Below are 25385 nucleotides of genomic sequence, written 5' to 3'. Positions count from 1 at the left end.
CTGCAAAGACGGTGATTCCACAACGGTGGTGTCGGAGACTCCCCCTACAATAACTGACTGGTTTGAGGAGATCATGCGTTTACAAAGAATGGAGGAACTCAAAGCAGAGTTCCACAATAAGCCTCAGCCCACGGCTAGGTTGGGTTTCCGTGGATGGCCTTCCTGGATTCGCCCTCCTATATGAGTCAAGCTGTAGGGCCCAGTGACCAGGCCTCAAGGTGTGACTCCCTCCTCGTAAACAGTTTCTTATTTTGCCTGTTTTTCTCCTGTAACTTGGACCGTGCTGGCACCTCCACCCCCCCCCCCCCACCCTCTCCCTTTCCCCTTCCCTTGTCCCCCTTTCTCTCCCCTTCTCTTTTTTCTGGCTGATTACCTTCTAAACCTTCTTTGCTTTTCCCTGGTTTGTTGGTTTTCTGTCAGAATCAGTGCTCTACAAGAAAGGCGCATACAACTAGAGCTAAATGCTACATCGGCTTTATTGTTATGAACGTGTATGTGTTATTATTTGACCGCTGTAACTGGCTCTGCTGCTGAGCGGAATGCCGCTGTAAATGTGTTGTACATTATTTTCGACCTTTCCTAATAAAAGCCTTAAGAAAGAAAAAAAAAAAAAAAAAAAAAAATTTTCTTTTTTCACGCCATATTGTTCGGAAAATCTGTGAAGCACCTGTGGGGTCCAGATGCTCACCGCACCCTTGTTACATTCCTTGAGGGGTGTAGTTTTCTAAATGGTGTCCCTTTAGGGGTGTTTTTTAGGTTTTGGCGCCCCAGAGCCTCTGCCAACCTGAAGTGGTACAGTCAGAAATGACCAAATATAATGGAGCCATTGAAATTCACTAGGCGCTCCTTTATATCTGAGGCTTGTGGTTGCGTCAAATAGCGCAATAGGGCCACATATGGGGTATTTCTATAAACTGCAGAAACAGGGCAATAATTATTGGGGTGCATTTCTCTGGTAATAGGTGTATAATTATGAAAAATATTGGATTACAATAAAATCTCTGCACAGAAAATTAAAATTTTCAAATTTCTTACGCACTTAGCTTTTATTTCTGTGACTCCCCTAAAGGGTTAAAAAACTTTCTGGATGTGCTTTTGCAGAGTGTGGGGGGTGCAGTTTCTGAAATGGGGTGCTTTGTGGGGCTTTCTAACACACAGTCCCCTCAAATACACTGAACAGGTTCCCTAAAAATATCTGATTTTGAAATTTTACTGAAAATTTGGAAATTTGCTGCTAATGTTTTAAGCTTCCTATTGTCTAAAAATAATGAAATATAGTTTAATAAATACCGCCAACATAAAGTAGACATGTGCTAATGCTATATTTAATATATATTATGTGGTATAACCATTTTCTGTATAAGCAGAAAAGTTTTAAAGTTGGAAAAAATGCATTTTTTTCACAATTTTTCACATTATTTGGTTTTTTTTTCATAAAGATTTGTTATGAGTATCGACTCCAATTTACAAGAAATGTAAAGTACAATATGTCACGAGAAAACAATCTCAGAATCAGCCGGATAGGTAAAAGCATCCCGAAGTTATTAATGAATAAAGTGACATGGTCATATTCATAAAATTTGCTCCGGTCCTTAGGCCATTTCAGGCCCGCGTCCTTAAGGGGTTAAAGATGTGAAATGGAGACTGACACACAAAATGGCAGCCAATATACTTCAAATAGCCACCATTTAGTCCCAGCATTACAGTTTGCAAATGTAAAATAAGTCACTTGGGAGAAGGAATCCTCTTTCCAGTATCATATCAGCAATGCTGTTTACTGAAGACTTCAGAAGAGAAGGATATAGGGGTAGTGATGTCTGAGAGAGTTATGCAGGTGTCACACACGGCAGTTTTTCAGTTAAAACCAGAAGCAGATAGAAAGTAATGGGCAAAATAAAAGGAAGTCCTTGTCTCTTTCCTGCCGGATCTTCTTCTAATTTGGGTTTGTTTGAACCTTTAATGAGCCGCAGTAATACAGTCCGGCCCCCTCACACGTCTGTGTCAGCATTTACTGTCAGGAAACCATCAGGATTATCTGATCAGGAAATCAATGTGTTGTAGTGTCAGGATTTCTGGATGATTTCCTGATGTGCATGAGGAAAGTGTCAGTAATTCCTGATGCTCCCATAGACTTCTATGGCGACAGCCGCTCAGGAAATCCAGATGACAATAGGACGGGGTCTATAATTTCCTGACCTGAACGGACACAGGAAAAATCCTGCAGGTGTCACTGCCCAATACAGCCCTATGGGTCAGGAAACCGTCCAGAAATCCGGACAGATATTCATGAAGTGTGAAGGGGGAATACGGCTGTATCCATGTTTCCCAGGACTCTCTAGGGCGGTATATACAACTTCTGCAGCCGCGGGAATCAGACGCTGAGCCCTCGTGTTCAGATAACATTGCTGACATATTTGCTGAGCACTTCACCTTCAAAGCTTCATCTTTATTGTATCCAAAAACACATAACAGGACGTAGAGGAACACACACTCCCTGCCAAGGCCTTGAGAAAGCACTTGATAGCAAGAAACAGTTGGCAGGGAGTGTGTGTTCCTCTACGTCCTGTTATGTGTTTTTGGATACAATGGCGCGGTATGAAAACTTCTTGTATATACTTATATGGACCTATGTGTTAAGCTGAGCACCATCTATAGCACTGACACCTGGGACCAGTAGTGCCGATAGTTTGCCGAACACTAGTCTTGGGTCTTGATGAGAAGCAGTGACAACATCATTTTTTCTTTTTCCTAGGCTGGACATTTCCAAATTAACGCTATATACCTGGGAGAAAGCTCCGACTTTTGCCTAATAGACCACTGAGTGGGCTTGTAGCCAACGATTACTGGAGGACAACCATTTTTCTTGGTACCGGCTGCTGCTTATGCAGCCTCTCTCCTACTTTACCCGATACCAGTGACCAATCTGATCTTCTGCTGCCCAGCAGGACGTTTACCTGGTGTTGTCATAGGTGAGGCATCCCTTTTGCCCCTTCAGTCTTCCTAGTCTCTATTGCATAGGGCAAATCTACCAGTTATATTGTACTCGTCATCATGAGTCTCACATTTCCTATGGATAATTTCTTTCAAAAGTTACAAATTAAACACAATTTCTAATAGTAAAAATTTATTTCTAAGTACTGAACACTGTGGATGTGCTGTAACACTACCATCCCTCCTGTTGACACATGATTCTATCCATGGGTCAATATTGGAACATCTTATAACATAATTTATACTTATTAGTAGTGATGACCTATAACCTATATCACTTAGTTTCCACTTCCCTTATGCAATTCCAACCGCCTTTTCAACCTAGATACTACACAAATGCTCTAAGCATTTACCATTTACTGATTAGCCCATAGCGGCAATCGGAACCTTTCCGGGCCATCGGTGACCCAATGACCCGGAAAAAATGGCGGTCGGTGCTTTCCGAGGACGGCACCGACCGCCATTACTGTAAAAAGTAATGGTGGTCACAGTACCACCGGCCCGATCGCCGTGAACAGCCGTCCGGTAACGGCCGGCCGTTCACGGCAATCAAAGTCCCCACAAGTAATAAATACCTGCTCTGGACCAGGTCCAGAGCAGGTATTTCTACATTACTCACCTGTCCCGGGGTCCTGATCGGCGTCTTCCGGGTTCGCGGCATCCTCTTCTTCTCGTCGGGTCTTCAGCTTCTTTCGTGACATCCCGTTCGGCTTTTTTCGGCACCAGCGTCGTCTTTTTTCGGATTTTTTCGGCTCCAGCATCGTCTTTTTTCGGATCTTGCGCTCTGCTGCCCTCTAGCGGCTGATAAGTGTAATACACGTATCAGCCACTATAGGGATGTTCAGCATGTAGTAAAAGTTTTTTTTTTTTCCAAATTTTTTTTTTCTATTTTCCGCACCCTATCGCCGCTGAGTGTTGATCAGCATCGCACAAAAGTGCGCTGCTAATTAGCAACTCCTCCTTTTTGGCGTAGGGTGTTTTTTTTCTATATCCTACTGCCACAGTCTGCTAATAAGTGCCGCACATAAGTGCGGCATTTATCAGCAACACCATTTTTGGCGTAGGTTTTTTTTAAACTACTTACTGTAAAAAAACACGTAAAAAACACTACATTACACCACACTACATTGAATAAAGTTTGACACTACACCACTACATACCCCATATACCAATCCCTATATAAAAGTGGCCCCCGGCGTGTTTTCGGTATCGGACGCATACGCTATTATTGCCTCTGACCCCGAAACAGCCAGTGAGGATGAATGGGGGGATCCTTCGTTCCTCCATTCATCCTCATCATCCAGTGACATGTCTGGGGGTAGCGTAGCGTACGCTGCCTCCCAGACACGTCTTTTCCGCCAGTACCGTCCCAATAAGAGATGACGGTATGGCGTGAAATTCTACTAACTCTGTGACAGTACCTCTGGGTACACTTACAGATATAGGGTACGTGCACACTGCGGAATGGCGAAGGATAACCCTTTGTGCATTCCGCAGCTGGCACCCACTGGCGGACTAATGCGGGCGCATGTCTCCACCCGTGTCATAGACTCCATTCTATGCACAGGCGGATTCCATCGTTCGTCCAAAGAATGAATACGTTAGACGGAGAGCGGAATCCGCCTGTGCATAGAATGGAGTCTATGACACGTGTAGAGACGTGCGCGCCCGCATCAGTCTGCCGGTGGGTGCCAGCTGTGGAATGCACAAAGGGTTATCCTTCGCCATTCCGCAGTGTGCACGTACCCTTAGAGTGTATGAAGGAAGGGACACCCGAATCCAGCCCCCAGATGCCTCCACAATGCCCCCCCCATCCTCCGAGTTAGTGGGGAGATCATTCGGGAACTGATCTTCCCACTGCTGGATAAAGGTCACCACCACCTGTACGGGGATAACTTTTATACCAGCGCCCCCATTTCTGGTCCCTCACTGCCCGAGCTACTGTAGCTTGCAGCACAATCCAAAAATATCAGAAGTAGTAATAGCGCCCTAATATTTAGCAGCCATGGAGCGGACCCAGCGCTTCTGGATATGAAGGACCCCGTATCGCACCAGGACAACATTTTCCAGGTGACGTCCCCCACACTGGAAAACAGGAGACCCCAGAAGAAGTGCAGAGTGTGGGGTAACAGGGGGATCAGGAAGGACAACATTTTCCAGTGTGACGCCTGTCCTGATCACCTCGGCCTCTGCATACTGGATCGCTTCAAGGCGCACTACACGTCATTGGGGTTCTACATTATCTATATTCTGTCCCTTATTCCTATTTCAGGGGTCACGTTGGTCCAGGGATTATTCTGATCGCCATTATGGAATCGGGAAGGAATTTTTCCCCTGTGATGAGGCTACTGTCGTCTGCCTCACGAGGGGTTTTTTCCTCTGGATCAACACAGGTTGAATTTGATGGACACCTGTCATTTTCAACCTTATAAAATAATAATTGGCCTAATACCCCCAAATAAATTAGAATTGTCCCTTTTCCCCAGCTAAGTAGGTATGGCCGCCATTCCCATTAGAGGAGGCCATGATGCAATTACAAAGCCTCTGTGCGGCCAGGACAGTAGAAACCCCCCACAAGTGACCCCATTCTGGAAACTACACTCGATAAGGAATCTAACAAGGGGGGCAGCGGGGATATGGCCCCCTGGTGACGGCCACATTTGGGACGTGAAAATGAAAAAAATTGTATTTTTTATTTTCACGGCACATGTTCTACACATGTGCCCGTCACCACTGGGGTCCATATGCTCTCTGCACCCCTCGTTAGATTCCTTATGGGGTGTAATTTCCAGAATCGGGTCACTTGTGGGGGTTTCTACTGTCCTGGCAGCACAGGAGCTTTGTAATTGCGACATGGCCTCCATCCTCCATTCCAGCCTCTAAATGGCGCTCTGTCCTTTTGGTGACTTGCCCTGTGCCCATATGGCAAATTATGTCCACATGTGGGGTATTTTCGTACTCAGGGGAAACTACCCTACATGTTTTGCGTTTATTTTCCTTTTTAACCCCTTGTGGAAATGGAAAAAAAATCAAGGCTAGACCAACATTTAGTGTAATTTTTTTTTTTATTTTTACACTAAATCATTGATCTTGTCATGATTTTTTCATTTTCACAAGGGGCTAAAAGATTAAAAAAAACACAAAATGTGTAGCGCAATTTCCCCTGAGTACGGAAATACCCCACATGTGGACATAAAGCGCCGTGCGGGTGCAGGGTAATCCTCCGAAGGGAAGGAGCGCCATTTGGTTTTTTGAGGCTGGATTTGGCTGGAATGGATTTCGAGGGGCCATGTTGCATTTAAAAGGCCCCTGTGTTGCCAAGACAGTTGAAACCCCCCACAAGTGACCTTATTATGGAAACTACACCCCTCAAGCAATGTAACAAGGGGTGTAGTGAGCATATGGACCCCACTAGTGTGGCGTGAAAATGAAATATTACATTTTTTACACTATAATGTCGGTCTAGCCTTGAATTTATCATTTTCACAAGGGGTTAAAAGAGAAAAAAAAAACCACAAAATGTGTAGAGCAGTTTCCCCCGAGTCCGTAAATACCCCACATGTGGACATAAAGCGCCATGTGGGCACAGGGCAAGCCTCCGAAGGGAAGGAGCGCCATTTGAATTTTGGAGGTTGGATTTGGCTAGAATGGATGATGAACGCCATGTCGCATTTACAGAGCCCTCGTGCTGCCAAAACACTGGAAACCCCCCACAAGTGACCCCATTCTGGAAACTGCACCCCTCAGGGAACCTAACAAGGGGTGCAGTGAGGATATGGACCCCTTGATGACCGCCACATTTGTGCCATGAAAGTGAAAAAATGGAATTTTTCACTTTCACGTCACATTGTTCCACATTTGTGCCCGTCACCGGTGGGGTCCATATGCTCACTGCACCCCTTGTTAGATTCCTTGAGGGGTGTAGTTTCCAGAATAGGGTCACTTGTGGGGGGTTTCCAGTGTTTTGGCAGCACAAGGGCTCTGTAAATGCGACGTGGCCCTTGAAATCCATTCCAGTGAAATCCAGCTTCCAAAAGCCAATTGGCGCTCCTTCCCTTTGGAGGCTCGTCCTGCGCCCGCTTGGCACTTTATCGCCACATGTGGGGTATTTCCGTACTCGGGAGAAACTGCGCTACACGTTTTGTGTTTTTTTTTCCTTTTATCCCTTTGTGAAAATGAAAAATTGAAGGCTAGAACAACGTTTTAGTGTAAAAAATACTTTTGTCTTTTTTCACACTACATTGTTCTGAAAATCTGTGAAGCACCTGTGGGGTCCAGATGCTCACCGCACCCCTTGTTACATTCCTTGAGGGGTGTAGTTTTCTAAATGGTGTCCCTTTAGGGGTGTTTTTTAGGTTTTGGCGCCCCAGAGCCTCTGCCAACCTGAAGTGGTACAGTCAGAAATGACCAAATATAATGGAGCCATTGAAATTCACTAGGCGCTCCCTTATATCTGAGGCTTGTGGTTGCGTCAAATAGCGCAATAGGGCCACATATGGGGTATTTCTATAAACTGCAGAAACAGGGCAATAATTATTGGGGTGCATTTCTCTGGTAATAGGTGTATAATTATGAAAAATATTGGATTACAATAAAATCTCTGCACAGAAAATTAAAATTTTCAAATTTCTTACGCACTTAGCTTTTATTTCTGTGACTCCCCTAAAGGGTTAAAAAACTTTCTGGATATGCTTTTGCAGAGTGTGGGGGGTGCAGTTTCTGAAATGGGGTGCTTTGTGGGGCTTTCTAACACACAGTCCCCTCAAATACACCTGAACAGGTCCCTAAAAATATCTGATTTTGAAATTTTACTGAAAATTTGGAAATTTGCTGCTAATGTTTTAAGCTTTCTATTGTCTAAAAAAAATGAAACATAGTTTAATAAATGGCGCCAACATAAAGTAGACATGTTGCTAATGCTATTTAATATATAATTTATGTGGTATAACCATTTTCTGTATAAGTAGAAAAGTTTTAAAGTTGGAAAAATGCATTTTTTCACAATTTTTCACATTATTTGGGTTTTTTTCATAAAGATTTGTTATAAGTATCGACTCCAATTTACAAGAAATGTAAAGTACAATATGTCACGAGAAAACAATCTCAGAATCAGCTGGATAGGTAAAAGCATCCCGAAGTTATTAATGAATAAAGTGACACTGGTCATATTCATAAAATTTGCTCCGGTCCTTAAGGCCATTTCAGGCCCGGTCCTTAAGGGGTTAAAGATGTGAAATGGAGACTGACACACAAAATGGCAGCCAATATACTTCAAATAGCCACCATTTAGTCCCAGCATTACAGTTTGCAAATGTAAAATAAGTCACTTGGGGAGAAGGAATCCTCTATCCAGTATCATATCAGCAATGCTGTTTTACTGAAGACTTCAGAAGAGAAGGATATAGGGGTAGTGATGACTGAGAGAGTTATGCTGCTGTCACACACGGCAGTTTTTGAGCCAAAACCAGAAGCAGATAGAAAGTAATGGGTGAAATAAAAGGAAGCCCTTGTCTCCTTCCTGCCGGATCTTCTTCTAATTTGGTTTTTTTCGAACCTTTAATGAGCCGCAGTAAAACAGTCCGGCCCCTCACACGTCTGTCAGCATTTACTGTCAGGAAACCATCAGGATTATCTGATCAGGAAAATCAATGTGTTGTAGTGTCAGGATTTCTGGATGATTTCCTGATGTGCATGAGGAAAGTGTCAGTAATTCCTGATGCTCCCATAGACTTCTATGGCGACAGCCGCTCAGGAAATCCAGATGACAATAGGACGGGGTCTATAATTTCCTGACCTGAACGGACACAGGAAAAATCCTGCAGGTGTCACTGCCCAATACAGCCCTATGGGTCAGGAAACCGTCCAGAAATCCGGACAGATATTCCTGAAGTGTATAGGGGGAATACGGCTGTATCCATGTTTCCCAGGACTCTCTAGGGCGGTATATACAACTTCTGCAGCCGCGGGGAATCAGACGCTGAGCCCTCGTGTTCAGATAACATTGCTGACATATTTGCTGAGCACTTCACCTTCAAAGCTTCATCTTTGTTGTATCCAAAAACACATAACAGGACGTAGAGGAACACACACTCCATGCCAAGGCCTTGAGAAAGCACTTGATAGCAAGAAACAGTTGGCAGGGAGTGTGTGTTCCTCTACGTCCTGTTATGTGTTTTTGGATACAATGGCGCGGTATGAAAACTTCTTGTATATACTTATATGGACCTATGTGTTAAGCTGAGCACCATCTATAGCACTGACACCTGGGACCAGTAGTGCCGATAGTTTGCCGAACACTAGTCTTGGGTCTTGATGAGAAGCAGTGACAACATCATAACCGTACATATATCCACATGAGATTTTATTAACAATCAGTAACAAGTTTGGAGCTGCGGTATATGATATCTGTATTACCGCCAGATCTCCTATACACATGGGGAATACACAGCTGTGGTATCTGGATTAGATTTGCTTTTATATAACAAACGTGTGAGTGATCATTGAGCACTTTAAATTGGCTTCTCCCTTGAGTGAATTTTTTGGTGAATAATAAGCCTAGTTTTCCGCGTATAACATTTTCCACATTCTGAACATGAAAATGGCTTCTCCCCTGTGTGAGTTATTTGATGTGTCATAAGATGTGATTTATTAGTAAAACATTTTCCACATTCTGAACATGAAAATGGCTTCTCCCCTGTGTGAATTCTTTGATGTTTATAAAAATTAGCTCTTTGACTAAAACATTTCCCACATTCTGAACATGAAAATGGCTTCTCTCCTGTATGACATCTTTCATGTACAGTGAGCTGTACTTTGGCAGTAAAACATTTTCCACATTCTGAACACGAAAATGGCTTCTCTCCCGTATGGGTTCTTTCATGTACACTGAGCTGTGATTTCAAAGGAAAAGATTTTCCACATTCTGAACATGAAAATGGCTTCTCTCCCGTATGAGTTCTTTTATGTATACTGAGCCTTGATTTCAAAACAAAACATTTTCCACATTCTGAACATGAATATGGCTTCTCTCCCGTATGAGTTTTTTCATGTATAATAAGCTGTGATTTTAAAGTAAAACATTTTCCACATTCTGAACATGAAAATGACTTCTCTCCTGTATGAGTTTTTTCATGTAAAGTGAGTGTTGATTTCAAAAAGAAACATTTTCCACATTCTGAACATGAAAATGGCCTCTCTCCTGTATGAGTTTTTTCATGTCTAGTAAGGTGGGATTTCAAAGTAAAACATTTTCCACATTCTGAACATGAAAACAGCTTTTCCCCTGTATGAGTTTTTTCATGTACAGCGAGGCTTGATTTAAAAGCAAAACATTTTCCACATTCTGAACATGAATATGGCTTCTCTCCCGTATGAGTTCTTTCATGTACAGTGAGCGTTGATTTGCTAATAAAACATTTTCCACATTCTGAACATGAAAATGGCTTCTCTCCTGTATGAGTTTTTTCATGTACAGTGAGCCTTGATTTTAAAGCAAAACATTTTTCACACTCTGAACATGAAAATGGCTTCTCTCCTGTATGAGTTTTTTCATGTCCAGTGAGAAGTGATTTTTGAGTAAAACATTTCCCACATTCTGAACATGAAAATGACTTCTCTCCAGTATGATTTCTTTCATGTAAACTGAGTTTTGATTTCTCAGTAAAACATTTTCCACATTCTGAACATGAAAATGGCTTCTCTCCTGTATGAGTTCTTTTATGAAAACTGAGCTGTGCTTTCCTAATAAAACATTTTCCACATTCTGAACATGAAAATGGCTTCTCTCCCGTATGAGTTCTTTCATGTAAAACTAGTTCGGATTTAAAATCAAAACATTTACCACACTCTGAACATGAAAATGGCTTCTCTCCCGTATGAGTTCTTTCATGTAAAGTAAGCTTTGATTTACAAGTAAAACATTTTCCACATTGTAAACATGAAAATGGCTTTTCCCCTGTGTGAATTCTTTGATGTTTCAAAAAATCTCCTTTTTGAGTAAAACATTTTCCACATTCTGAACATGAAAATGGCTTTTCCCCTGTGTGAATTCTTTGATGATGAAAAAAACTTGATTTTTGAGTAAAACGTTTTCCACATTCTGGACATGAATATGGCTTCTCTCCCGTATGGGTTCTTTCATGTAAAGTGAGTTTTGATTTCTCAGTAAAACATTTTCCACATTCTAAACATGAAAATGGCTTCTCTCCCGTATGGGTTCTTTTATGTAAATTGAGTGCTGATGAGTAAGCAAAGCATTTTCCACATTCTGAACATGAAAATGGCTTCTCCCCCGTATGAGTTCTTTTATGTGAAGTAAGCTTTGATTTATCAGTAAAACATTTCCCACATTCTGAACATGAAAATGGCTTCTCTCCCGTATGAGTTCTTTCATGTAAACTGAGCCCTGATTTGAAAGCAAAACGTTTTCCACATTCCGAACATGAAAATGGCTTCTCTCCTGTGTGAGTCATTTCATGCCTAGTGAGCTTTGATCTAAAAGTAAAACATTTTCCACATTCTGAACATGAAAATGACTTCTTCCCCGTATGGGTTCTTTCATGTATGGTGAGCTGTGATTTCAAAGTAGAACGTTTCCCAGATTTTGAGCATGAAAATGCTTTGTCTCTTGTGTGAGTTTTTTGATGTTGCACAAGTTGTGATTTTCGTGTAAAATATCTTTCACATTCTTGGCATGAAAAACTCTTCTCCTTATTCTGCTTAATCTCTGGTGGATCAGTAGCCAGGACTTGTATAACAGGATGAGATGGCAGATCTTTGCTGTGAGGAGCTGGGGGTATATCTGGGGTAATAGAAGGTTCTTCATATGTATCCTGTGTGATCTGACCATCTGCTGTAATATCTGGAGATATCTGATGTCCCTCTGATCTCCGGGGACACTCAGCTGCCAAGAAGAAAGATGGGTTATTATTATTTAATAACATAATGTTACATTTCTATTCTTCATTGATTCATCCTGACTGTGAAACCTGGACAGATAAGAATACTAAGTGTCCTATTACACCGAGCGATTATCAGGTGATTGGGGCGGATATCGCTCCTGTAATAAAGACAGTGATCAGCCAATGAGCGGCAATCGTTCCCTTGTCAGCTGAACGTGGTTTTAAACCATGACACTCATCAGCCTGATGGAAGGGGTACTGGCTGTATAGAGAATAAGAAAGATGATACTTACCTTTCCCAGCTCCCCCAGTGTCATCCTGTCTTGTGTCTGTGTCCCCCGCTGTCCTGTCTTGGTCAGTGATTGGCTGAGCAGCTGTGACTGCAGAGACTGGTTCAGAAGTGTCAGCAGCAGCTGTAGTCAGTGGGGGACGCAGAGACAAGGCAGGAGGACACTGGGGGAGCCGGGAGAGGTAAGTATAATCTTTATTATCTTACCCCTTTAATCCCTTCACGACCAAGGACGTAACTGTACGTCCTTGGTCGGGTAGGGGAGTTCAGAGCGGGGCTGCGCAGCGACCCTTCTCTGAACCGACATGATCCCGGGTGCTATTAATAGCCCGGAACCGCAGCCATTAGCGGGCGCAGTCCAATCGCCGGGCCCGCTAGTGAACCATTTACAGGGGCTGGCTGGCAAATTTTAGCCTGGGGGGACAGGCACACAGCACCGGCCCATGAGTAGCCGGCTAGCGGCCCATCCTTCAAGGACCACTCTGTCCCTTACATATTATTACCCTCCCTACATCAGTGCAGGGAAGGTAGATGGTAACTCGGACCTGTACTTCCTCCAGCAGCGATGTTCAGACAGTTCGGATAACATCTTCAGCCCTTCCAGTGATTTGTAAGCAGGGAATTCCTACTGCTCTCTGTGTCACTTTCCTGTATGAGGCTATGTTCAGACGCTGTATGACACTGGCCGTTCTGTGACCCGGCTGGTGTCCGATAGGATCATCCCAGCCGGTACTGCAGGATGATCTTCAGCACTGTTGAATTCGGATGCGGGCGCATCCGTGCATGCCCGCATCAGAATTCCCAGCAGCTTACATTGGAGCGTGCGGCCAGAGCCGCACGCTCCATTGTGTGAACTGACAGGGTTTTCTGCGGCTGCTATTCAATGAATGACATGCCAGTTTCTTGCGGCGCCGCTAGGGATCCCGGCCGAAGTGTATACTAGAGTATATAGTGATGTGTATTACCTGCTGATGGGAGGGGCTGCTGATCCTCCAGCATCACATCCTTGTACTGATCCTTGTGTCCTTCTACATACTCCCACTCCTCCATGGAGAAATAGACCGCCAAATATACCTTAAAAGACAAGACAAGCTCACTTAGGGGTCACGTTACATGCTATCCATAGAAGTCTATGTATATGGGAGGGGGAGGAGGATGAAGCTTCCGAGTGAGATAGATGTAAGAGACACAAACATGGCGGCCGCAGTATTATACATGTCCCAACAATGAAGCTGTAACACTCCGGGCTTATTCCCACCTTCCATGCACAGTCTGTAAATAAGGATGATGTGCTACAGCACCGAGATCAGAGTTCCTGGCATCATGTATCATTGTGATGCCGGGAGCTCCGGAACTCACTACTGTACTGACGCGCTGTATCAGACGGAAAACATGTAAATAGCTTCGGAGCTCCTGGCATCATAATGATACCTGATACTGGGAGTTCCATATTACGGTCCGTAGCACATCTTCCATGCACAGACCCTAATAACGGAATGTACTACCGCCTCCTAAGAAGGACAAGACGTGGCAATATGGGAATCCATCTGTGGGGTACGGAAGGTGTTAGTGTGCTGCCGGGTTAGCTAGTAGGATAGTACAGTAGCTAAGTGGGTCTAGGGTCACCTGGGCACTGGTTACATTAGCCTGGAAAGGTATAGGACAGCTTGGTACTCCACAAATCATAGAAAAAAGAAAAATAACCCAAGAAGCCACCTAAGCCCGAGTCCAATGCGTTAGGCAAAATACAATAGTTTACTTGAACAATATATTGCAATACAAGAATCGTACTGGAGTAGCAAACAGTTCAGTGCAACGCAGATACTACAATCTTGAAAAACCACGTAGGTGCTTGCAGTTGAGGTAGTAGTAAGGTGCTGAAAGAAGGGTGCTTTGCAGTAAAGTGAGTGGAGGAGAGGAGCTGCCAGAGGGGCCTTGTCCAGTGTAGAAGTGTACTCTGCCAAAAAGTTAGAGTTGTGTCAGGATGACATCTTTGCGAAGCGTTATGCGCCCCTCGGCTTGTGCTGTGCGGCCGAGAAGGCGCTGAAATTCTTATGATCTCCCTGTGTTTTGTTTTGCTGTGTCTGAACACTGGTTTATCTGCTCACTTTGTTTGGTGGACACACACGACTGCACCTGCTGATTTCTGTCTGGTCATGTCACGGTTAATCTGTGTTTTGGTTCTGCTGTGACTGACAGGTCTTCCTGCCAGCGGTCTTGTTTTGTTGTCAGGTGTCTGTGTTTGGAGATCAGGGGAATGGTCCAATTGTGTTCTGGATCAGAGCCCTGGCCTCCTATATAACTTAAGCCCCTATTCCACGGGTCGTTAAGAGGAGCAAACGATCGCTGATCGTCCGGGCAGCCCATAGGATACAGCAGCGTCTGCTGCCGACGCTCCTATTCAATGGAGCGACGGCAGCTGATCGCTGCTATATCAGTCGCTTGTTTTTCAACATGTACTGCAACGATCAGCCGACATGAAAGATGTCAGCTGATTGTTGCGTTCTATTCCACAGGACGATTATCGTTCGTAGCGGCCGATATCGCCCAAATACGAACGATATGCGTTCCGTGGAATAGGGCCTTAATTCCTTGACCTCCCTTGCTTGCCGCCTGCTCCTGACCATACTGCCTGGACTTTGACTACGCCTATTGGATTCTGATTTTGTACTTTTGCTGCCCGATTGTTGTGATCCGGACTGTGTACTATTCTTTATTGTGTTTGTCTGTCTTGTTTTGTGTTCCACCCAGCAAGTGCAGGGATCGCCGCCCAGTTGCTCACTGCCATTTTAGGGCAGATTGCAGCAAGTAGGCAGGGACAGTGGGCTGGGTTCAGCGTCAGGGCTCACTGTCTTGTCTTGTTCCTGACAAGTTGTCTATAGAAGAAGAATAGAGAGGGAATACTTATACTCACAGATGACTTCTTTCTTTCTGCCTTTTGTCCCCTAGTTACGGAATACCCGTCCTAGGTGGGCAGTACAAGCCCCAGGCCTTGTTATCTAGGTAAGCAGGCTCCTGAGGTTTTCCAGTTGTTCTGCACTGCACAGTGGAATATGTAAACTTTTCCTTAGTACCTTTGTTCCCCTGGGGTCAGTTCCTATGACTCCTAGGGTAACTGCCCTGCACATTGTAGAGAGGTTCCTGGCATGCACAAGGTAATCCCTGTTTGGCTTCTCACCTCCTGTAGCTAACTTAGCACTGCATCCCTGGTTCTGTTACTCGTAACAGAAAACGTGGCTCGCTTAGCTGTCACTTCACACATCCACTCTCTAGAATGATTACCACTAACTGCTCATCCCTGTTAGAGGACCTGGCCAAAGCCAGGCCCTGGCTCGGCTTCTCCAGAGACTTGTTCTGTTTGCTTCCTCTCACACTGACTACAGAATTGAGACTAACAAACTCCTCCCACCGGAAACTGTGTCCTCCCTACAGGGGCAAACTAAACCCTCCTGTGATTGGTGGGCCGTGTGTGGAGAAAGAGAGAGAGTGAAGGATAGGTCAGGAAAAAAAAAGAGGGAAAAGCACCTGCACCTTTGAGTGGACAAGACATCATGCGACACATAACCATTGACCATTGAGCTTGGGTTACAACAAACACAATAGTGACATCTAGTGGGAAAAACACCAACTACAGGAAATATCTCATCCAAGTTGTGTGATCCTAAGGGAATTACCTTACTCAGGTGCAATAGGATCTAGGAGCCCGTACTGGGTCACTACACATCTATCAAGGATGGGATATTTTGTATATTTAGTGAAGCCATTACAATATGGCGCTGACCTTCTAAGCACGGAGAGATGTTACATTCTGTAAAGCTTATGTAAGTAACACTGGTGCTATGCAAGTAACTCTTTTTGTACCTCAGCCAATGAAGTACTGACACGAGCCTTAGTAGAAGAACCCCCCCCAGGATATATATATACTGAATAAAGGAGATCCCCCTTACCCATCAGTGTGTTAGTGTGGTTACTGCACACTATACACTTATATATAACTTGTAATACTGAGCAGTCAGTCAGTATGGCAGCACTATGAGGTGCATCCTTATCAAATCCATAGACATGCTAATAGACAAGCATTCAGTATGGAGTATGAGCGCCATGTGCAGAAATCCCGGCATGTACGCGGCTTTGCACGCTATCTGTCAGGTTATTAATGGCCGTCTGAGGAATCTCTGATGATCTGTCCATGCAGAGCTCCTCTGTGATCCTCCTTCCATCATTCCAGGTCATCACTGATCTCCCATCCACTGGGACGCACAACATTAATCCGCACTGACTAGAGATGAGACACGTTTTCAAAAATTCTGTTGGGCAGGTTAGGAAATTTTTGGCGTAAAATTTGCGAACCGAACCATTAGGAACTGCACTAAAACAGTAAAACAATTGTTTAGGTGTTTTGGTGCAGTTCAGCTGTTCGCTCATCAATACTTACCTGTCCGCGCTCCCCCAGTGTCCTCCTCTGTGTCTCTGGTGTCTTCAGCCGCCTCTGAGGTCAGGGATTCTGACCCTCTCACGTGTAGTGATAAGTAACATCAGGAGACGTCACACATCACATTGTACTGACCTAGTCCCATTTCTGAGGTTTTGTGTGGCTGGGCTTTCGCTCTGCTTTTTATGTCACTGAAGCCCCTCCCACATGTCACAGATTGGCGCTACGATGGGGACGGCTGGGGCGCCCCTTTCTTTTTAGCGCTTGATGCGTTATTCACACACAGTTTTTCTTTTTTCACTCTCCTTTCACCGGTTTTACTATTAAAGTCAATGGACTTTTTAATGAAAGAGACACCAAAAGGACAATCAGGTTAAACTAGAATAATGTACCAGCGGCCGTCATTGCACCGACCGGCAGCCAGACAGCTAAATGACGTCTGAAAATGACAAACGTCATTTTAAACGGAGCTGTAAAAACGCTGTGTGAACAGAGCCTATAGGTGGATTTCATTGGCTGCTCCACTCCGGGCTTCCTAGCAGCCAAACTCAGATCCTGCCGGACCCCCGACCCTGATCCGAGCGTTTAGTATTAGGGTTGGGGGTCGGATTAGGGTTACTACAAACATCTAACTATCCCCTTCCCACACAACAACCCTAACCCTCGGGGTCGGTGCTAATCAGGAGGGTAAGGGTGGTATTACACGGAATGATAATCGGCCGAATTGGCCCGATTCGGCCGATTATCGCTCCGTGTAATAAATGCAACGATCAGCCGATGACAACGATCATCGGCTGATCGTTGATATAGGTTAGAACCTATTTTCGTCGGGCGCCGACCGCTCACCGCTGCGTGTAATAGCGGTGCGTGGCCGGCAACTAACGATATACATTACCCATCCACGTTCCAGGGCTGCTCCTGCCGTCCGCTTCTCCCTGCGTCCCGCGCGCGCTCTAGCGTCACAGAGGCCTGTCAGCTGATAGGCCACTCAGCCAATCACAGGCCGCGGCGGTCCCGGCCTGTGATTGGCTGAGCGGCCTACCAGCTGACAGGCTGCTGTGACGCTAGAGAGCGCGCGGGACCCCGGGAGAAGCGGACGGCAGGAGCAGCACTGGAACGTGGATGGGTAATGTATGCCAGTTTAGCAAGGGCTGCAAGGACATCGGTAACGATGTCCTTGCAGCTATTGTCAAACGATTATCGGGCCGTGTAATAGGCCCAGTAAACGAGCAACGATCTAGCAGATCGCTGCTCGTTTACAGGTATTATCGGGCCCTGCTCGGTCCGTGTAATACCACCCTTAGGGTTGGGGCTGTGGGGAGGGTTAGACATGAGAATCAGTGGGACGTAACCCTAATCCGACCCACAACCCTAATACTAAACCGGCAGGGTCTGATTTTAACTGATAGGAAGCCCAGAGTGGAGCAGCCAATGAAATCAAGCCGGGGCGGGGCTTGTCTGGGAGCTGTGTGCCCGCCCTCAGCAAGGTCCCTGTACATTATCGGATTTAGTTACTACCATAGATCCACAGGACCTGCCATGATGTCACAGTCACGTGATCAGTCACATGGAGGAGGAGGAGTAGTCACATGATCAGGGGCTGCTGCTCAGTGTGTGTATGCAGGACTCTGCTGTGCTGGATGAGCTGAAGTGATGTGTATGCAGCAGAGCTGTGTGTGTGTGATGTGTGTGGAGCAGAGCTGTGTATGTGTGTTATATATGCCTGCAGCAGAGCCCTGTGTGTAATGTACATGTAGCTGAGCTGTATGTGTGTAATGTACATGTAGCTGAGCTGTATATGTGTAATGTACATGTAGCTGAGCTGTATATATATATGTGTAATGTACATGTAGCTGAGCTGTATATGTGTAATGTACATGTAGCTGAGCTGTATGTGTGTAATGTACATGTAGCTGAGCTGTATGTGTGTAATGTACATGTAGCTGAGCTGTATATGTGTAATGTACATGTAGCTGAGCTGTATATATGTGTAATGTACATGTAGCTGAGCTGTATATGTGTAATGTACATGTAGCTGAGCTGTATATGTGTGTGTAATGTACATGTAGCTGAGCTGTATATGTGTAATGTACATGTAGCTGAGCTGTATGTGTGTAATGTACATGTAGCTGAGCTGTATATATGTGTAATGTACATGTAGCTGAGCTGTATGTGGGTAATGTACATGTAGCTGAGCTGTATGTGTGTAATGTACATGTAGCTGAGCTGTATATGTGTAATGTACATGTAGCTGAGCTGTATATATGTGTAATGTACATGTAGCTGAGCTGTTTATGTGTAATGTACATGTAGCTGAGCTGTATATGTGTAATGTAGATGTAGCTGAGCTGTATATGTGTAATGTACATGTAGCTGAGCTGTATGTGTGTAATGTACATGTAGCTGAGCTGTATATATGTGTAATGTACATGTAGCTGAGCTGTATATATCTGTAATGTACATGTAGCTGAGCTGTATATGTGTAATGTACATGTAGCTGAGCTGTATATGTGTAATGTACATGTAGCTGAGCTGTATATGTGTGTAATGTACATGTAGCTGAGCTGTATATGTGTAATGTACATGTAGCTGAGCTGTATATGTGTGTAATGTACATGTAGCTGAGCTGTATATGTGTGTAATGTACATGTAGCTGAGCTGTATATGTGTGTAATGTACATGTAGCTGAGCTGTATATGTGTGTAATGTACATGTAGCTGAGCTGTATGTGTACACAGTAGGGCTATGTTCACACTATGTATCTGTGCGGCTGTATTGCGGGCGGTAAATCATCGGACGGATTTTTCCGGTTCATGCGTACGCTGGAAAGTATACGATATACGGCTGCACAGTGCACACTATGTATGAATCTACGGCCCGATCGTAAATGGACCCGTAAAAAATGAACAAGACCATTGTTTGCGGCTGGAAATGTGCAAATTCACGGCCGTGGATTGACAGGCGGTCCGTACGGAGTACTTCAAAAATAGCCGGCAATAATGCCGAATGCCGATGCCTCTAATGGTTAATATATTAAATTAATAAAACACATTTTCTTTGTAATAAAGTCCCTTTCGTTGTTCGATAATTTAATTCTAACGAATCCATCATTTTGCAATTAAATATACTGTTAAAATAAATAGATATATAAATAAATGTATATTTATATATATTTATTTTTTGACAGTATATTTAATTGCACAATGATGGATTCGTTAGAATTAAATTATCGAACAACGAAACTGATTTTATTATAACAAAAATGTGTTTTATTAATTAAATATTAATTAGTACAGGAAGCTCCATAAGCCGTTAATTCATATTCCCGGCAATAGAGCTTTCTGTACTAATCATCACTTTACTTTAATTAAAACATCAAATGTTTCTTCTAATTATGTTGTGACAATAGCATTATTAGAAGAAACATTTAGAATTATATGTGCGCTCAGCTGATTGGCTGTTCGGCTCAGCGCACATATAATGAGCCGGTCCGCAGTACAGTCACTTCATTGTGCTGCGGACCAGCGAAGAGGACACATCGGGGTGAGTATAGAGCTCTCCCCACCCCCTCCCCTGCACTGCACCCATCCCAGTAAGGAAGGGAGGTCACTTAACCCCTTCCTTGCTGGGATGGGTGCAGTCTGACATCAGTCTGGCCCCCAAGGGGTTAAGGGGGATGCAATACATCCTCCCTTAGCCCCTTGGGGGCCAGACTGTAAGCAGCGATCTGTAAAGATGCTGCATACTGTAAGGAGCAGAAACACCGCTCACAATGATGGGTGTTGTGCTCCTGTTTGTGTGTTTTTTGTGTTTCTCCCTTTTTGTTTTTCAGATATCGGTATCCTGGGGATTACGTCGGATTCCATGGACTACGTCGATGACCAGCGGTTGTTTAGTGTTTTTTTTTTTATAAAATGGTCAATGAAGGGTGTGGGGGTGTTTTTATTTGAATAAAAATTTTTTTTCCACTTGTGTCTTGTCTTTATTTCTTTACTTTATAGACTTAGTAGTGGAAGCCGTCTAATAGCATAGCATAGCTGCATCCCTTCCTCCGGGTTAGAGAACTTGTAAGTGGCGTTCCCTTTAAAGTGACTGTACCATCAGGCCCTGGCTGAAGCACAGGAGGCGGGCCGACCTACCCCCAGTGGGAGGACCCCCCCCCGGCCCTCTATGACATGGCTATATTAAAATCAATGGATCCGTATTATAGAGGGGCAGGGGTTTCCTCCCACTGGGGGTGGGTCGGCCCGCCTCCTGTGCTTCAGCCAGGGCCTGATGATACAGTCACTTTAAACACGACAAGATGTGTGGAAGAAGACCATTTGTACAAGATATGGTTATCTCTCCACAGTTTAGTAAAAGCCGCGAAAGATCTGCGCCATTGTAAAGTTCCCGGAGATAAGTCCGAGAACACCGATATCCTCTGGTAGTCTTCCGGGAAACCCTCCGTCTTCCTAGTCGCTTCCAGAAATGCAGAAAATGAACACTTGTGATAACGTCCATTCAGGTGTTCATTGGGAGATGTCTAGGTCTAGGGACCCTCCAAGCCCAGTCTACGACCAGTTTTTTATTTGCACACTTAGGCTATGTTCACACTACATGAACGACCGGCCGTTCCGTGACCCGGCCGGGTCACGGAACAGCCGGTCTCTGCACAGATCATCCCGGCCGGATGATATTTGTGGCCATAGTGTTCTGATGCGGCCGCAAAGACTTAAGTACCGTCCTGGATGATCTTTGCAGAGACCGGCCGTTCCGTGACCCGGCCGGGTCACAGAACGGCCGGTCTCTCATGTAATGTGAACATAGCCTTAGGCAGGGCAGTTTTAATGAACCTCTGGATATAAGGCGGCAGGTCAGATGATGGAATAGACTCCGGAATTCCCCGTAGTCGTTGGGCCTGATCTAGTCCTCCAAGATCCTGGTTCTGCTTTCCAAATGATGTGTCTCCTCCTCTAATCTCCTCCATGCATCTGATAACAGGTTATGTGAAGTGATCAGCTCTCCCATTCTCGTCTCTGCTAGTAGGATTCTGTCCTCCACAGCTCTCACCGAAGAACTGAAAGAAGAGAAGAAGATAAAAGAGAGTCCCTGAATGATAATAACAATTTCCTAAGAAAGGAGCTGGTCAGTGGAGAATCAGATGTCTACAGCATGTCAAAATCCATATCAGCACCCTTAGGCTAGGTTCACACTGATTTTTGCAATCCGTTTTTTTTTTTTTCATCTGGTTTTTTTTTTTGGGGAAAAAAAAAACGGATGAAAAACAGATGCATTTGCGTGCATCCACTTCATCAGTTTTTCCGTTGACTTTCATTATAAAAAAAAAAAAAAGGATAAAAACGGATCCTTTTTTTTTTTTTTTTTTGATGGACACAAAAGTAGTGTCAGCTACGTTTTTGTGTCTTAAAAAAAACGGATCTGTTTTTTGTTTTTTTTAATTTTTACAATTGAAGTCAATGGAAAAACGGATCAAAACGGATGCACACAAATGCATCCGTTTTTTTCAACCGTTTTTTTTGCAAAACCGATTGCAAAAACGCAGTGTGAACCTAGCCTTAGGCATGAATGCCGTGGCAGTAGGAGGTGAAATAGGTAAGGTGTATTGTTTAAAGCTGATGTAGACAAGATATTATGCCATGTAGCAGTAGAGGGTGATAAGCAATCTTGTGTGGGTGATGTAGGTAGTGGGTGAGAAGTGCCGTGCCGACGCCATGAAGATCACTGCTGCTAATAAACGTAGGAGCAGCAGGGGAGAGAGAAGCTGCTTTAGTGGTAGTGACCGACACAGAGTCAAAAGCAGAGGGTCTCTAATCAATAAAAGACCTGGCTGGGGAAACCTCTGGAGCTACAGGAGAATCAGGATGGGAAACCTCTGGAGCTACAGGAGAATCAGGACGAGAAACCTCTGGAGCTACAGGAGAATCAGGACGAGAAACCTCTGGAGCTACAGGAGAATCAGGACGAGAAACCTCTGGAGCTACAGGAGAATCAGGACGAGAAACCTCTGGAGCTACAGGAGAATCAGGACGGGAAACCTCTGGAGCTACAGGAGAATCAGGACGGGGAGCCTCTGGAGCTACAGGAGAATCAGGACAGGAAACCTCTGGAGCTACAGGAGAATAAGGACGGGAAGCCTCTGGAGCTACAGGAGAATAAGGACGGGAAACCTCTGGAGCTACAGTAGAATCAGGACGGGGAGCTACAGGAGAATCGGAACGGGAAACCTCTGGAGCTACAGGAGAATCAGGACGGGAAACCTCTGGAGCTACAGGAGAATCAGGACGGGGAGCCTCTGGAGCTACAGGAGAATAAGGACGGGAAGCCTCTGGAGCTACAGGAGAATAAGGACGGGGAGCTGCATAATGACAGCTTCTGGATGCGATGTTGCCGTACCCACAGGGCCGCTCCGCTGAGAGTTTGTAGTGCTAGGCAGGAATCGGGGCAGCTGCTAGCTAGATGGTAGTCACGGTTTGGGCACGAGGGATAGCAGCTGGAATCCGGGCTCCCGACCAAGCGGAGGCTGGGCATCAATTCTTCGTTGTCCTTAGTCAGGGCACCAATGAATACACCAATGCCAAGGTTCAGAAACAACGGTAGTTGTATATTTATTGTGACAATGGTAACTGGTAGCAACAGTCTCTCCGGATGCAACAGAGTATAAGGCAATCTTGAATAAGGCAGAGTAATGGGTGATGCTGCAATAGGCTGTGCTGATAGCAGACTGAATGATGGGAGCAGTAGTGGATTATAATAGGGGCGTTCCGGGCAGTAGCCCGGGGCCCTGAGCTCCTGGGGGCCCCATGACCACCCAAAAAGACTTATACTTTCAGTGGTGTACTGTCTCCTGGCTACACTTCCGCCATGATTTGCAAAAAAAAAATCACCGTTTTGTCATGGCAATTTTGCACAAATCAGGACATCATGACATTATCTATCCTGTACTATGAACGCCAGGCTAGTGCTGCCATAGTTACAGTGGGGTGGGGAGGCCAGGCCTGGTGAACAGCCCGGGGCCTATGGTGAAGTTAATCTGCCCCTGGATGGGAGTAGTAGTGATCTTGGAGATGAGATGCTGGGCGGAATAGAACTGAGACGAATACTTGCTGTAGATGAGATGATGAGGAGAACAACACCCAGATCTTTAGGATAAATGAGAATCTTGAGGCTTGAGAACGAGAACACAGCCAATGGACTGTTGCAGCAGAGCACAGGACAATACACTCTTCTTCCCTGAAGGTGGAAAGACTTTTAGAAGGCAACAGGGCAACACACTCTTCTCCCTCGATGGTAGAGAGAAGACTGAGGAAGGACAGGAAGTCACACGGCATCCCCAGCCAAAGCTCGACGGCTATTGGGGCTACGGGGGCACAGTAATGGGGGGCACAGTCATGTGACACCAAGCCTTTGCATCACCACACCATTAAAATATATATATAAGACTGAATAGACATGAGAAATGAATACAATGGCAGACCTGAATACTGAAGGGGTGACATAATATACAGTTGCAGTGGACCATACTTTTCCAGAACAGAAATGACCACAATAAAGAAGTTGGTATAAAATGATAGACACATAGCCTGTTCTGGGACACTGCAATGTATCGTGGCGGCCGACACAACCCCCCCACCCCTCAAGATACGGTACATGAGGTATGCGTCTTTTGACCGGTGCTGAAGTGGAGCAGTGACAGGGATTTCCTAACCCTGCCGTTTTTTCAGCTGTATCTAACTGTAGTCAGCGCCATCTTGTTGTGCCGAGTCCAGAGAGAAAACCACCTCGGGGATCCTAGGTTTCGGTGTAGAGCGACAGTGCATGATGGCTGAGTAGTCACCAAGCTCTCAGGGATGTCTTGTCGGGAGAAAGGGAATAGATGCAGGTTGTCAGTTGTCAGTATAATCGAGGACAGGCAGGAGCTTGTTGGAAACGCATCTCTCCTCTCTGGCTGCTGGCCAAACCCCCAAAGGTAGTGATTTCTGACAGCCTTAAAATACTTATCTCTACCAGTGACTCAAAGTTTTCAAAAGTTTGGTTCGGCAGGTTCGCAAATATTTAAGCATAAAATTCCTAGACAGGGCCGTTCCCAGGCTTTCTGCCGCCTGAGGCGAACCCGGGCTGCCGCCGCCCCCAGCCCACCGTGCGTTGATTGCAAACAACCCCAGCCCCCGCGCGGCACTACACAACACTACACCCCCCACACACACGGCACTCCACACACACACACACACCCCTCACGCCGCTACACACTGCACCACTGCGCACCCGCTCCCCGGAACCGGAGCACAGGGCAACACTGCTGGTACCTGGTGACCGCGGATGCGTAGCGCCGCAGCGGACGGCTGCGGCACACGCACGCGACCAATGAGGGATTCACACATCCATGTCACTTTTTACAGTCAGGAAATCCAGACAGATATTCCTGAAGTGTGAAGGGGGAATACGGCTGTATCCAGGTTTCCCAGGACTCTCTAGGGCGGTATATACAACTTCTGCAGCCGCGGGGAATCAGACGCTGTTTAGGTTCGGATAACATTGATGAACCCAATCATTCTGCCATGATCGCTCAGCACTAGTCTTGGGTCTTGATGAGGAGCAGCGACAACATCATAACCGTATATATCCACATGAGATTTTATTAACAATCAGTAACAAGTTTGGAGCTGCGGTATATGATATCTGTATTACCGCCAGATCTCCTATACACATGGGGAATACACAGCTGTGGTATCTGGATTAGATTTGCTTTTTTATAACAGACGTATGAGTGATC

General features: G+C 45.1%; 2 protein-coding genes across 6 annotated transcripts in view; both read right to left on the bottom strand.

Annotated features, from left to right (window-relative positions):
- Positions 1–9420: 9420 nt before the first annotated feature.
- The window catches only part of LOC138778147 (zinc finger protein 585A-like), a 37881-nt gene continuing 21916 nt past the window's right edge, over positions 9421–25385 (bottom strand). For 4 of the 5 annotated variants that reach the window (XM_069956408.1, XM_069956407.1, XM_069956406.1 and 1 more), the window contains 2 exons: positions 13146–13254; positions 9421–11893 (listed from right to left, as the gene is read on the bottom strand). In XM_069956408.1, the coding sequence (XP_069812509.1) occupies positions 9501–11893; positions 13146–13230 (2478 nt within the window). In that variant the 5' untranslated portion in view covers positions 13231–13254 and the 3' untranslated portion in view covers positions 9421–9500. The remainder of the gene's footprint in view (positions 11894–13145; positions 13255–25385) is intronic. The other variant, XM_069956410.1, reaches the window with a different exon arrangement.
- Positions 22914–25385, bottom strand: part of LOC138778148 (gastrula zinc finger protein XlCGF71.1-like) — a 3442-nt gene continuing 970 nt past the window's right edge. The window contains exon 2 of the mRNA XM_069956412.1: positions 22914–22946. Within this exon, the coding sequence (XP_069812513.1) occupies positions 22914–22946 (33 nt within the window). The remainder of the gene's footprint in view (positions 22947–25385) is intronic.

Source organism: Dendropsophus ebraccatus, unplaced genomic scaffold (assembly GCF_027789765.1).
Source record: "Dendropsophus ebraccatus isolate aDenEbr1 unplaced genomic scaffold, aDenEbr1.pat pat_scaffold_644_ctg1, whole genome shotgun sequence".
NCBI lineage: Eukaryota > Metazoa > Chordata > Amphibia > Anura > Hylidae > Dendropsophus > Dendropsophus ebraccatus.
This window is presented reverse-complemented; position numbering and strand designations above follow the sequence as displayed.